This window comes from Mytilus californianus, unplaced genomic scaffold (genome assembly GCF_021869535.1).
Source record: "Mytilus californianus isolate M0D057914Y unplaced genomic scaffold, xbMytCali1.0.p SCAF_3, whole genome shotgun sequence".
Lineage (NCBI taxonomy): Eukaryota > Metazoa > Mollusca > Bivalvia > Mytilida > Mytilidae > Mytilus > Mytilus californianus.
Genome location: NW_026262679.1, coordinates 19,855,499 through 19,870,416, shown reverse-complemented (window position 1 = coordinate 19,870,416; position 14,918 = coordinate 19,855,499). Strand labels below are relative to the sequence as shown.

At 31.6% G+C, this 14,918-nt stretch overlaps 1 protein-coding gene across 1 annotated transcript in view; it reads left to right on the top strand.

The window, feature by feature from the left end:
* The window catches only part of LOC127733408 (uncharacterized), a 55,699-nt gene that overhangs the window by 8,390 nt on the left and 32,391 nt on the right, over positions 1–14,918 (top strand). Inside the window, exons 2-8 of the mRNA XM_052242773.1 lie at positions 3,538–3,681; positions 4,443–4,604; positions 6,708–6,788; positions 7,894–8,039; positions 11,777–11,885; positions 13,311–13,418; positions 14,619–14,759. Of these exons, the coding sequence (XP_052098733.1) occupies positions 3,616–3,681; positions 4,443–4,604; positions 6,708–6,788; positions 7,894–8,039; positions 11,777–11,885; positions 13,311–13,418; positions 14,619–14,759 (813 nt within the window). The 5' untranslated portion in view covers positions 3,538–3,615. The remainder of the gene's footprint in view (positions 1–3,537; positions 3,682–4,442; positions 4,605–6,707; positions 6,789–7,893; positions 8,040–11,776; positions 11,886–13,310; positions 13,419–14,618; positions 14,760–14,918) is intronic.

Sequence of the window (14,918 nt, the reverse complement as noted above, 5' to 3'; positions counted from 1 at the left end):
TTAATACCAGGCCAAGTTATTCATTTTCAAAATCCTCCTCCCCTCCCCCTTTCGAAATCAAATGGTCGTCCCCTTATTGAAAGCTAATGTAAGGACGTCATCAATAGTCTTAGAAAAGTATGATCATAAACATCGTTACCGTAAAAACTAGGATTCTACTATTACAGCATGTTTTACTTACTTACTGTATTTTGTAGAAAGTCTTTGAAAAAAGGATTATACATTCTGTATATGCCTGTCCCAAGTCAGTATCGTGCCGGTATTTGAGTGGTTGTCGTTGGTTCATGTTTGTCATAATTTTTTGGTAAATTGTTAAGTTATTTTGGCTGTTAGTTTTCTCAAATGAATTATATAAAATTTTCCATATCGGGGCATTTTATAGCCGACCATACTGTATGGGCTTTCTCATTGTTGAAGGCCATACGGTTGCCTATAAATGCTTACTTCCACATCTCCTTATTTTTATATTATACAACTAGTACTACATAAAATTAACATTATCAATGTTCCATGTAAATGAGGTAAGGTCAGATTAACTCTGTCACAAAGACATGTACACCCTGCTACCATTCCATACACCACGTATTTGACCCACTACTTATAGCATCTGAGATACGGCCTTGGCCATTGAAACTTAACCTTGTTCATAGATCCATAAAATGAGGTCGAGGTCATGTGAACGAAGATGTCTGACGGACATGTAGGCATTGCAAGGATACCATATATTAGACTAGTAGCCAAGTATAGTTATCCTAGAACCTATGATAAACGAGACATTCACATGACGAAAACAAGCTATACAGTTTTTAGCAGTCTTCAAACCATGATCATGAAGTCAAGGACAATGATTATATGACAGACGGGAACTTCGTAACACAATGGATCTATATACAAAATATGAGCCATCCGATTCCTCTACCCCCTGAAATATAAAGCTTTACAAATAGTTAACGGTGTTGCCGTCACCACCATCAGATTGTATTCTGTATGATAAAGAATCTTGTGTAAATGGCATCTGACTTCACTGGTAAAAGTGCAAAGACTAGTGGAAACATCTCTCCATCAACTAGTGCTTTATAGTGTACAGCGTAATTAAGTTTTAAGTTACACTTTTCTTTAAATTGAATGGATTATATCTTAATTCCTTTTAAAAACTTTCGAAAAAAAATTTAAATTAAAATCACAGTATTGATATTTGTTTTATATAAATAAACGTAAGCTTATAAATATAATTCATAAATGTTATATTATTTACTCAAAAGTGCATTAATCTGATGATATACCAAAAAAATCATATCTTATGCTTTTATAAAATTTATATTAAATAAAAGTTTGAACAAGCAATAATTAATTCTTGTTTATCTAGCAAAACAAACAATATATTCCTTGTTTATTTAAGAACATTTTACTTCATAAAATAATGTGGGACAATCAGAACTTTTCATGTGGGACAATCAGAACTCTAAAATTTTAAAAAGTGGGACAATCGGGAATAAACCGTTAACAAAATTTATTAAAAAATTATTATAATGATCATATTATAATTGTTATGAAAACAGACTGTCTTAAAATACTGGCTTCTTGATGCCGATAGATATTAAATTTTGATAGTTATTCATTTAGAGTAATAATGATATTAAATAAGCGATTTCCTTCAATATACTTTTTTCATAAAAAGATATTATTTCAAGCATTTCCTCTGTCATGTCAACATGTTCAAACAATAGTAAACCAATTAACTGTGACTATTGTCCTATCCAAAACTGTAGTTTAATTAAAATAATGAATTCTTTGTATAAATTGAAAACATGTCTATGGATTTTATGGCAAAAGTCCCTTTCAATATAATATATAAATCATGTAAATGCAGTATGATTTTTACATTCACACACTATATATCACTGTTGAACTATTTCAAATATTAAGAAAGTTTGATTAATAGAATTTTTTTATACCAAGTATACTACAAAAGATAATAAAATATAAATTCTTACAATGTAAAGTTAGAAAAATAAAATCTAAAAATCACATTTAGTACTAAATCATAGAAAATATTGGATTTTCATTCACTAAATTAAAAGAATCTCACTATACATGTGAAACTTAAGAGGCACTGCTTATATATGTATAATATAAAGTATATTAATTAACAGAAAATAGTCTAAAGTAAAAAAATAATTATGATTAAAAATACAAAGCTTACCAAAAATTATTATAACTGATATATATATAACCATTTGTATACATTGTGCAAATTTAGATGTGGTAGTCACCGATTGCCAGTTGAGACGGGAAGATGGCATGGCCTTTAAAGAGACGATAGAGTATGCCACCTTTGTGACTCAACTGACATTGGTGATGAATACCACTACATCATGACTTGAGAAACACTAAAAGCAGATAGAACAAAATTCTTATCTAATTATTTTTGGAAAAATCCAAATACATACAAATTTAATATTTTACTCAATTCTACAAATACTGTACAATTAGAAAAGCTGTGTAAATTTATTAAAATTATTAATGTGAAAGTATGTCTTTCTAGTTAAAATATGTAACTTACATGTAGTAATTCACACATGCATGTAGTAAGTCTATTTATGTCTATTTATGTATATGTTGTGTACAAATTGTAATTTAATTATAATTTGTACAGTATTTTTGTAAAAGTTATCAGTATTTTGTGAATCTCTTTACATAATTACATAAAATAAGCACAGTGTCTTTGGTTAAGCATATCACTGTTTTATTTCCACAACTACAATGTACATGCTACAGTCTTGCACATACATTTAGCACTGACACAAAGTTTATATGAAAACACTAAAATATATTTTGTGGACATAGAATTTGGTATTAGTCAAAAAATAAAAATATAATCTAAACCAATCAGGTGTCTTTATTTGTAGTTTTATGACATAGAGGACAGTGGTTAATGTTAGGTTGATGTATATAAATTTGTGAGTAAAACAATGAACTGGATAATTATTGAAGATAAACTTGTATCACTTGGTGAAAGAAGGTGTTTGTCAAAATACTGATAACTTGTACAAAAACCCTGTACAAATTATAATGTGTACGAAATTACAACTTGTACACAACATATATATATGTAGCATTCTCTGTAATTTGTATTTAGTTTATGAGAATAAAACATTCATTCATATATTTCACTTGTTTAAAATTCATTTAGATTTTTACCTGTAATTATTAAATAGTAGTTTGTCCATTTTATTATTGGTTTGCAATTTCACTGATATATACCCCAAGTCTCTTTTTACTCATATCCTAGATATCGTAGGTGATAAACACCAAATGTGGTACAATTGAATATGATATATTTTATATTTTTCATCTACAAAGATGCCATAAGGTAACTTTAAAGGGATAGCAAATATTTGTATTCTGTACATATTCACGAACATACATGACATTTAAAGGGTATACAATATTATTCATATTTGAATTCAGGGTAGGTGGAAAAGAAATAAAATATTTAGCACATTTGTATGTTTAAATTTTATATTCTTTTTGTAGATTGTTTAGAAGTTTTGTGTTACAGTTTACTCTCTCAGTATTGTTAAGCAGAGCTTTGGATAATGCACCAACACTAAAATGTCTGGTGAAATTGCTCAGTCAAATGAGTATCAAAGTTTCCGTAGTTCTGTGTCACAGAGAAAGGTGAGTCAGAATTAGCTCAATTCAATAAGCATAAAAGTTTTTTTAATTGTTTTGTTCCAAGAGGATCCTAAGTCATGGCTGTGTTGCAATATTTAAACAGATGGTTAAAGTGAATATTGAAACCTTCAGGTATCAATAGAAAAATATAATGAAAAATGGTCGGTGGCAATGGTGGGGGATAAATTTTAAATGTTAATGTAAAAAAAATCAATACAAGGAAAATAAGAATACACCAAGTCTGCTATCAAAACTATTGAGTCAGGGAAGGACATAACACCATGGCCAAAACTACTTAAAATATATTGATGGGTTTTGCCCTTTGCTTTTTATAATATATTAATTACTTGAATAGATTTGTAGTTGCTGAATATAACAGTATGCCTATTAAAATAACACTGATTTTTAATATCAGAGTATGGCCTAACTCTTGGCATTTTTGGTCTACTTATAAGATGTATGCTTTTATAAATTTCCATCAAATGTTACGATAAAGAACAGCAATGGAAGAGCTGTTCCTTTGATATATTGCTTCATTAGTATTTATGAGAATGTTGTCTCATGTACAGCCACCAAGTATCTTTTACGATTGTATAAAGGATAGTAATTAGCTGATCAAGTGTCTTACCAACAAAATAAAAAAAGTAAAAAAAAAACGCTATAAGGTTGGATTTAAAAAACAATTAGTTAAAATTTTAATTTAATATAGTTTTTACAAAACATAGTCAATAAAACCAATTAATATTACAAGTGTTGTTTTACAGTTTGTTGTTGATGAAGATGAGTCAAAGGAATGGAAGGTGTATGACGCTGGTCCCCGGTCAGTTAAATGTCCGTTAATTTGTTTTCCTCCTGCCAGTGGTACAGCTGATGTGTTCTTTAGACAGATATTGGCTCTCACTGCTGTAGGGTATAGAGTTATTTCTGTAAGTACAGCTGATGTGTTCTTTAGACAGATATTGGCTCTCACTGCTGTAGGGTATAGAGTTATTTCTGTAAGTACAGCTGATGTGTTCTTTAGACAGATATTGGCTCTCACTGCTGTAGGGTATAGAGTTATTTCTGTAAGTAAAGCTGATGTGTTCTTTAGACAGATATTGGCTCTCACTGCTGTAGGGTATAGAGTTATTTCTGTAAGTACAGCTGATGTGTTCTTTAGACAGATATTGTCTCTCACTGCTGTAGGGTACAGAGTTATTGCTGTAAGTACAGCTGATGTGTTCTTCAGACAGATAATGGCTCTCACTGCTGTAGGGTATAGAGTTATTTCTGTTAGTACAGCTGATGTGTTCTTTAGACAGATATTGGCTCTCACTGCTGTAGGGTATAGAGTTAATTCTGTAAGTACAGCTGATGTGTTCTTTAGACAGATATTGGCTCTCACTGCTGTAGGGTATAGAGTTATTTCTGTAAGTAAAGCTGATGTGTTCTTTAGACAGATATTGGCTCTCACTGCTGTAGGGTATAGAGTTATTTCTGTAAGTACAGCTGATGTGTTCTTTAGACAGATATTGGCTCTCACTGCTGTAGGGTACAGAGTTATTTCTGTGAGTACAGCTGATGTGTTCTTCAGACAGATAATGGCTCTCACTGCTGTAGGGTATAGAGTTATTTCTGTTAGTACAGCTGATGTGTTCTTTAGACAGATATTGGCTCTCACTGCTGTAGGGTATAGAGTTATTTCTGTAAGTACAGCTGATGTGTTCTTTAGACAGATATTGGCTCTCACTGCTGTAGGGTATAGATTTATTTCTGTAACTACAGCTGATGTGTTCTTTAGACAGATATTGGCTCTCACTGCTGTAGGGTATAGAGTTATTTCTGTAAGTACAGCTGATGTGTTCTTTAGACAGATATTGGCTCTCACTGCTGTAGGGTATAGAGTTATTTCTGTAAGTACAGCTGATGTGTTCTTTAGACAGATATTGGCTCTCACTGCTGTAGGGTATAGAGTTATTTCTGTAAGTACAGCTGATGTGTTCTTTAGACAGATATTGGCTCTCACTGCTGTAGGGTATAGATTTATTTCTGTAAGTAAAGCTGATGTGTTCTTTAGACAGATATTGGCTCTCAGTGCTGTAGGGTATAGAGTTATTTCTGTAAGTACAGCTGATGTGTTCTTTAAACAGATATTGGCTATCACTGCTGTAGGGTATAGAGTTATTTCTGTAAGTAAATTTTTCTGGTATTTAAAAAAAATTATTTTACTTAGGGTTAGATATTCTTGGGGAAAATACTACAGCATGGAAACAGATTTGAACTAGGAACACTGGAATAATTTATGCTTTATAAGGTCTTGTCAAACATGTCAAATAACACAATATTGTATGCTAGTACATTTTATTGTCTAATTCTGAAAGCCAAAAATAATGCCTGAATGGGTTGTATATTTATTTCAAAAAAACATTGTATATACATGTATGTACTAGCATAGCAAATAACAATTGACCATAACCTAACTTTTTGCATACATTAGTATGACAAACATTGCATGATCATAGACTGTCTTTATGCCATTCAGTAAATAGTGCACAGTTTATGAACTCTATTTGAAATAGTCATTTGTAGGCTTTATTTAGAGCAAATTTGTGATAATTTACATTACAGAGACAGATTTTTTTTTGGGGGGGGGGGGGGGTGGGGTCATGGGAGCCTGGCCCCCTTATCGAGCTACATATATAGTTAATGCATAGACTTTTTACATGTCCCACTCCAAATTTTGTCTAGTATGGGGTGGGACAATGCATATGAGTTTGAACCGAAAGATTGGTCAATGTTTACCAAAAACATATCTCCCAGATTTGTCACTTATGTTCACAGCTATAACAAGATATCTTAGTCATTAATTATGCCTCAACTCTTAAGTGGGGGCTATATATTTTGAACTTCTTGTTCATCCATCTTTATCAAATTTTTTGTAAAGAGATGTCATTATTGTGTTTGTCACATGCCAGTTCATTACTGATTTAACTTTTGGGCTACAGGTGGGACAGTGTGGATGTTTGTCACTTATAACTTTTCTCTTACAGGTTGAATATCCAACATATTGGAAAATTGTTGAATTCTGTGAAGGATTTAGAAGACTAATAGACCATTTACAATTAGATAAAGTATGTATTTTACAAAATAGACTATTTACATATATATGAATTATATGAGATATAGGACATCCTTCAATAAGACTGTAGCTGAACCAGACAAAAAAATCAAAAGACATCAGATCTAGAGGTCAACTTTCTTTCTTCAACAACAGACAGTTGACTATACAGTATGTCAAACTCTAAATCGTCTAGAGTGTGTAACTAAATTTAATAGAGACTATCTAAGATTTATTATTAGTACTATTAACCTAAGTAATCTATAGCCAAATACAGCAACATTGTCTTGTTATAAATCTGAATTGACTCTTAAATTACATTTAATACCAGGTACTCTCTGTCAAGAAGTACTGGTTTGCTGCAATTCAGAGCTACCTTAAGTGAATAATCAATATTTTAATCCTTTTATAAATTTCATATCTAGCTTCATTTAAGCAGCCATTGTGACACCCTAGAAATAGCATGAGTCACATTCATCAGTTATTTAAGAGTCAATTCACGTTTCAGGAAGTTACTTATTAACAAGAGCTGTGTATGATGAATATGTACATTTTGTATTATCAACTGATAATTTTATTTGAAAGTATCCCCTTGAATGATCTCAATCATGCTTTAAGCAGAAAGTCCTTAGGAAACACCTGAACAAAGAATATTGATTAATTTACATTAGACAACAATACACTATATACTTTGCATTAAATGGGTACACAAAAACAGACCTTAAATGTCTGCTTTATTTTTTTAAACAATAAGTTGAAGACAGCAAGACTTTTATTCAATAATTAACGAGGCCATTGATTAAAACATTATCAATGATCAAGCTGTCTCAGAAGAGATACATCATTTTCCTGTCAGATACATACTAAATTGAAATAGTGGAATTCATACATGTAATTCTTGAATATCCAATTATGAAATTTGAAAAATTTAGTGAACTTTTAATGAAATTGTAGTGACATTTGAACATTAAACCATATAAAACAATATTAAACATGTATTTCATGGAAGATTTTTTAGAATTCATACAATCAAATACTTAGAAAAAGTTTAAATTTTAAAAACTTTACAAGTGCATGCATTAAAATAGTTGGAAATATGTATTTTTTTCTCATTGTAGGTACATTTATTTGGGGCATCATTAGGGGGATTTTTAGCACAGAAGTTTGCTGAATATACATACAGATCACCTAGAGTAGCATCACTTATATTATGCAATTCATTTTACGACACAACAATATTTAACCAAACTAATTCTGCGCCAACGTAAGTATACATTCTCAATTAGACGATTAAATTCAGTTACTTATCTTTCTGAAACTCACAGGTATTAGTAAGGATACTTTAGAGCTTGTTTGATTGTGATGCTGCTGTATAATTGTTTGTCGTGACTTTTTTCTCACTTGTTTTGTTTACCATAAATCAAATATGTATTATTTGTGATGCCTTTCTCAGAAAATGTAACTCTTACTCAAGTTAGTTTTGAGCACCCCTCGATTACTGCGAAGGTACAGTGGAATCCATGTACATTCCCTAACAGGATTAATGGATTTGTGTAACTAACTTATATACAACCCACCACCAGGACAATCCCCAACCCAACACAGAGGGTGTGTTAGGAGACACAGGGAAGTCTGTTATTATGGTGGAGGAAGTTGAAGTACTCGGAGAGAACCACCAGGTTTCTCGGCGGGAACAGACAAACCGAAGAGATTTCTATAGATTGATCTCCAGGTCAAAGTCGGGGGCCACTTTGACCAACCGAGGCCCCCAAAGTACCCATTCTAGTTTAATCTTTGGTCTAGGTACCAGAGATGTGTGTGGGAGGGTGAAAATCACCCTACTAATGTACTGAAATTTCCAGCGCCCAGAGTCAGGATCAAACCCCGGACCTTCAGCACTGTAGCCATCAGTTTTAACCACTAGGCCACGAACCCACACAATTATGATGTCACAAATAAAGTTGACCATACTTTACGGTGTCTGACAGAAAGAAGCCCTTTTTTGCAGATTATAGAAAAAGTTCTTTATACTTTGCCAGTTTATCATCTACAAACCTTAGATCGACATATTCCACAACAGTATCTTGTGTTATACAATATTTTTCTCCTCTTGATACTGGTTGAATTTGAGATATTTTGAAATGCTTGGCAAACCATATGTTTTAAAAATTTAGAATTGAACTATTTCAAGCTGATGATTATCATAGCTAATTCCCTAAAGTTGTAGTGTATATATTTGTCAGATATTTGTAACATTATAACAGACGGAGGTTTAGAGCTATTTCTAATGCTTGTAGTTTAAAGGTTTGGTTGGCTTGCTTGCTTTGTTTGTACAAATGTTTGTTCAAGCATTGTAATTAAGATTGACATCTGCAATCAATAGATAGGCAGGGCTTCAGCTTGTATACATTATACTCTGCATTATACTTAACATTCAATAACATTTAAGTATAACGTATACAAGCTGAAGCCCCGCCTTTCTATTGATTGCAGATGTCAATCTTGATTACAATGCTTGAGCAAACATTTATACAAACAAAGCAAGCAAGTTAACCAACCCTTTAGATTACAAGCATCAGGAAAAGAGCTCTTAAAGAAAAAAAAGAAAGTAAAAGAAATAGCTATTATCAATTTAAATAAAGATAGGCAGGTATTTTGTTTGATTGATCTTTATAACATACAATTAACAAAGTGCATATATAACTAATCAGCAAAATAATGAATTAAATTAATGATTGTCCTTAACATGCATAAAATATTTGCCACTGAACATTAAGCAAACATCAATTAATCAATGAATCTACAGTAACATATATTCTGGCAACTAAGTAATATTAACAAACCGTAATATATTTTTTGATGCCCCCGCCGTAGCCGTGGGGGCATTAAGTTTTACCCTTGTCTGTCTATGTACGTACGTCCATCCGTCAGTACGTCCCAAAATTGGTTTCCGTTCTCTAACTTGAGTTTGCCTCAACCAAATGTTATTTAACTTATACACAATGCTTATTACCACAAAACACAGATCAAGTATGAATATTGGTGGCGTCACTTTAACTGTTCTAGAGTTATGCCCTTTAAAAATGGAAAAATTGCAAAATGTTTAGTTTCCGTTCTCTAACTTAAGTTTGCCTCAACCAAATGTTATGAAACTTATACTCAATGCTTATTACCACAAAACACAGATCAAGGGTGAATTTTGGTGGCGTCACTTTAACCGTTCTAGAGTTATGCCCCTTTATAAATGGAAAAATTGCAAAGTTTTCATTTTCTTCTAAATATCAAGTAATTTTTAAAATTGGAGTTATCTTCCTTTGTCCATGATTATAGTTGAATCAACTACAATCAATGCTTTATACAATGCAATGTTTAATTTTGACTTTCACTGATAAAACACAGATCATGTTGAATTTGGGTAGTGTCAGTTTAACCATTATTGAGTTATGCCCCTTTATAAATCAAAAGAATGCAACATGTTTAGTTTCCATTCTGTAACTTAAGTTTGCCCTAACCAAACATTATGAAACCTATACACAATATTCATTACCACAAAACTAAGATCAAGTACAAATTTTTTGTTTCCGTTTTGAACTTTAGTTTGCCTCAACCAAATGTTATGAAACTTATACACAATGCTTATTACCACAAAACACAGATCAAGTATGAATTTTGGTGGCGTCACTTTAACTGTTCTAGAGTAATGCCCCTTTAAAAATGGAAAAATTGCTAAATTTTTAGTTTCAGTTCTCTAACTTAAGTTTGCCTCAACCAAATGTTATGAAACTTATACACAATGCTTATTACCACAAAACACAGATCAAGTTTGAATTTTGGTGGCATCACTTTAACCGTTCTAGAGTTATGCCCCTTTATAAATGGAAAAATTGCAAAATTTTTAGTTTCCATTCTCTAACTTAAGTTTGCAACAACCAAATGTTATGAAACTTATACACAATGCTTATTACCACAAAACACAGATCAAGTTTGAATTTTGGTGGCGTCACTCTAACTGTTCTAGAGTTATGCCCCTTTATAAATGGAAAAATTGCAAAATTTTCATTTTCTTCTAAATATCAAGTAATTTTTAAAATTGGAGTTATCTTCCTTTGTCCATGATTATAGTTGAATCAACTACAATCAATGCTTTATACAATGCAATGTTTAATTTTGACTTTCACTGATAAAACACAGATCATGTTGAATTTGGGTAGTGTCACTTTAACCATTATTGAGTTATGCCCCTTTATAAATCAAAAGAATGCAACATGTTTAGTTTCCATTCTGTAACTTAAGTTTGCCCTAACCAAACGTTATGAAACCTATACACAATATTCATTACCACAAAACTAAGATCAAGTACAAATTTTTTGTTTCCGTTTTGAACTTTAGTTTGCCTCAACCAAATGTTATCAAACTTATACACAATGCTTATTACTACATAATACAGATTAAGTACGAAATTTGGTGGCAACACTTTTACCATTCTTGAGTTATGTCCGTTTATAAACATAAAAATTGCTGAGTTTTTCCACATTTAGTTTGTCTCAACCAAATGTTATAAAACTTATACACAACCGTTCTAGAGTTACGCGTGTTTACAAATAGAAAAATTGCTGAATTTTTAGTTTCTGTTCTCTACTTAAGTTAGCCTCAACCAAATGTTATGAGACTTACACACAATGCTTATTACCACAAAACTCAGATCAAGTTCAAATTTGGGTAGCGTCACTTTTACCATTCTTCAGTTATGTCCCTTTATAACTATATGATATGCAAGCGGGGGCATCATCTGTGTCCACATGTGGACACTATCCACATTTATTTCAATTTTGTTAATTGGTTAGTTAATGTTATTACTGCAATGAGATCTATTTATCATCAGCCAGTGTAAACTATTTTTTCGGGAATCTACTTAATAAAAAGAGGTAGATACAAAATAATTTGTATACTTATCATTTCATATATTAAATGTTGTCATAAACTGTACGTTTTGAATTGAAGATTTTGGATGATGCCATCATTAGTACTTAAGAAAATGGTGATGGGAAACTTTGATAAGGGACCAGTAGATCCAAGTATCTGTGATTCAATAGATTTTTTAGTAGAAAAGGTAATTATGTTTATATCTAGATTGGAGTATAAATTCTATATATAAGTTATATCATAGATAATTTATATGTAGGAGTGTGTACATTGAGCTGTACCCTTTCATTTATTTCATGTCCTCAAATTTGTTGTAACCCAGCTAGCTAGCTTTCAGTAGGAAATCTACTCAGTGCATTGGTTGATATAATGGTGGAGGGTTGTTTCTATCAGTTACTGTATTGGTTGATATAATGGTGGAGGGTTGTTTCTACCAGTTACTGTATTGGTTGATATAATGGTGGAGGGTTGTTTCTATCAGTTACTGTATTGGTTGATGTAATGGAGGAGGGTTGTTTCTATCAGTTACTGTATTGGTTGATATGATGGTGGAGGGTTGTTTCTATCAGTTACTGTATTGGTTGATGTAATGGTGGAGGGTTGTTTCTGTCAGTTACTGTATTGGTTGATATAATGGTGAAGGGTTGTTTCTATCAGTTACTGTATTGGTTGATATAATGGTGAAGGGTTGTTTCTATCAGTTACTGTATTGGTTGATATAATGGTGGAGGGTTGTTTCTATCAGTTACTGTATTGGTTGATGTAATGGTGGAGGGTTGTTTCTATCAGTTACTGTATTGGTTGATATAATGGTGGAGGGTTGTTTGTATCAGTTACTGAATTAGTTGATAAAATGGTGGAGGGTTGTTTGTATCAGTTACTGTTTTGGTTGATGTAATGGTGGTGGGTTGTTTCTATCAGTTACTGTATTGGTTGATATGATGGTGGAGGGTTGTTTCTTTCAGTTACTGTATTGGTTGATGTAATGGTGGAGGGTTGTTTCTATCAGTTACTGTATTGGTTGATGTAATGGTGGAGGGTTGTTTCTATCAGTTACTGTTTTGGTTGATGTAATGGTGGAGGGTTGTTTCTATCAGTTACTGTATTGGTTGATGTAATGGTGGAGGATTGTTTCTATCAGTTACTGTATTGGTTGATATAATGGTGGAGGGTTGTTTCTATCAGTTACTGTTTTGGTTGATGTAATGGTGGAGGGTTGTTTCTATCAGTTACTGTATTGGTTGATATAATGGTGGAGGGTTGTTTCTATCAGTTACTGTATTGGTTGATATAATGGTGGAGGGTTGTTTCTATCAGTTACTGTATTGGTTGATGTAATGGTGGAGGGTTGTTTCTATCAGTTACTGTATTGGTTGATATAATGGTGGTGGGTTGTTTCTATCAGTTACTGTATTGGTTGATATAATGGTGGAGGGTTGTTTCTATCAGTTACTGTAAACATCTGGTGCTATTTGTTCAAGAATCATTGTCTCAAAATTTCTGATCATTGCAATTAATATTACAAAAAAAATAAAGTTTAATTTTTGTTATCATAAATGTATGTGGTGGAGTTTGTTTATTTGAAAGGCAATACTTTGTTGTATAATTTCAGTTGGATGGATTAACTCAAGCTGAGCTAGCATCAAGACTTACACTAAATTGTATGAATTGTTATGTAGAACCACAAAAAATTCAACAGATACCTATTACTATTTTGGATGTGAGTATATAATTATTTCCTATCATTATGATAATTATCGGATGATCTTAATGGTAAATTTATATCAGGTAGCTACATTCAGGCTAATTGCATTTCTGCTTGCAATACAGAAATTTGATCTTGAATGCTTAAAACTTTTAAGAGCTACTAAATGCCTTATTTGAATTGCACACAGATGTTTTGATAAGAAAAAATGATTATCAGGTAGGCAAATACTTTAAGTCCCATTTTGAGCAGATATGAAAATAAGATTACGGTAGAAGCAGTAATACAATTTAGATATTTTCAAATCTAAATATATTATTTTAAGGTTTTAGAAAAAGGTGAGAAAAAAAAAACCATGATCAAAATTGAATGAAAAAATAAATAGAGATATTTGAGTGAAAAAGTCAAGAATTTTACAGCTCTTTTCATAATGCTAGCAAGACAAAGGTTTGTTTGGCTTGCTTGCTTTGTTTGTATCAATGTTTGCTCAAGCATTGTAATTAAGATTGACATCTGCAAACAATATAAGTAGGCGGAGTTAAATCTGTGTAAAGGTAAATTTGATTATTTGATAATGTCCAATCAAATTTAAATATAATGTATACAAGTTTAAATCCTCCTTTTTTGTGTTGTTTTCAGGTGTCAATCTTAATTACAATGCTTGAGCAAACATTGTAACAAACAAAGCAAGCAAGTCAAACAAACCTTTGCCTTGCTAGCATTATGAAAAGAGCTGTAAGTCTTTACCAATCTGAAGACTTTTTGGAATCATTGTTATAATATTTCATATATAGAGCTCGTTCTTTATGACTAAGTAACTATAAGTAAGACTATATGCATCATGCTGAATGTAGTTTCAGTATAAAAAGACAAATGATTTACATGCTATGTATTATAGCCATGCATTTTGTTTCTTTTTCCTTAAACAGGAAATTTTGCATCAGTTGTGTTTGCCTTGTTTTTGTTTTTACTATTTTTATATGGGAAACAGAAGTTGTGCAACTTTATTTCCATTATTTTTATAATTTAAAAGTTAAATAGAAAGCATTTTCATATATATTTAAATGTGTTTATGTTTGGAAAACATTGCATATATATATATGACCATTAAGCAGGCCATCAACAGCCAAATGTATTTATTTTGATTTGATGTTTTAAATTCCTTTATTAGTCAAAGAAATTGAGTGTCATATAATTATCATTGTTTTATTATAGGTATTTGATGATTGTGCTTTATCTCATTCTGTGAGAGAGGAACTATATAAATGTTATCCTGAAGCTAAACGTGCACATTTAAAATCAGGAGGTAACTTTCCATATCTCAGTAGATGTGATGAAGTTGATATTTTCATTAAGGTAACTAATTATATTTTATAGCACATATTTCTATAATAGCAGTAATAAACAGTTTAAACATAAATACTGATGGTATAAAATTTGTTTTGGTTTGATATATGAGCATTGTTTTCTCATGGAGATCCAACATTAAATGACAATATCTGTGTTGTTAGAAGT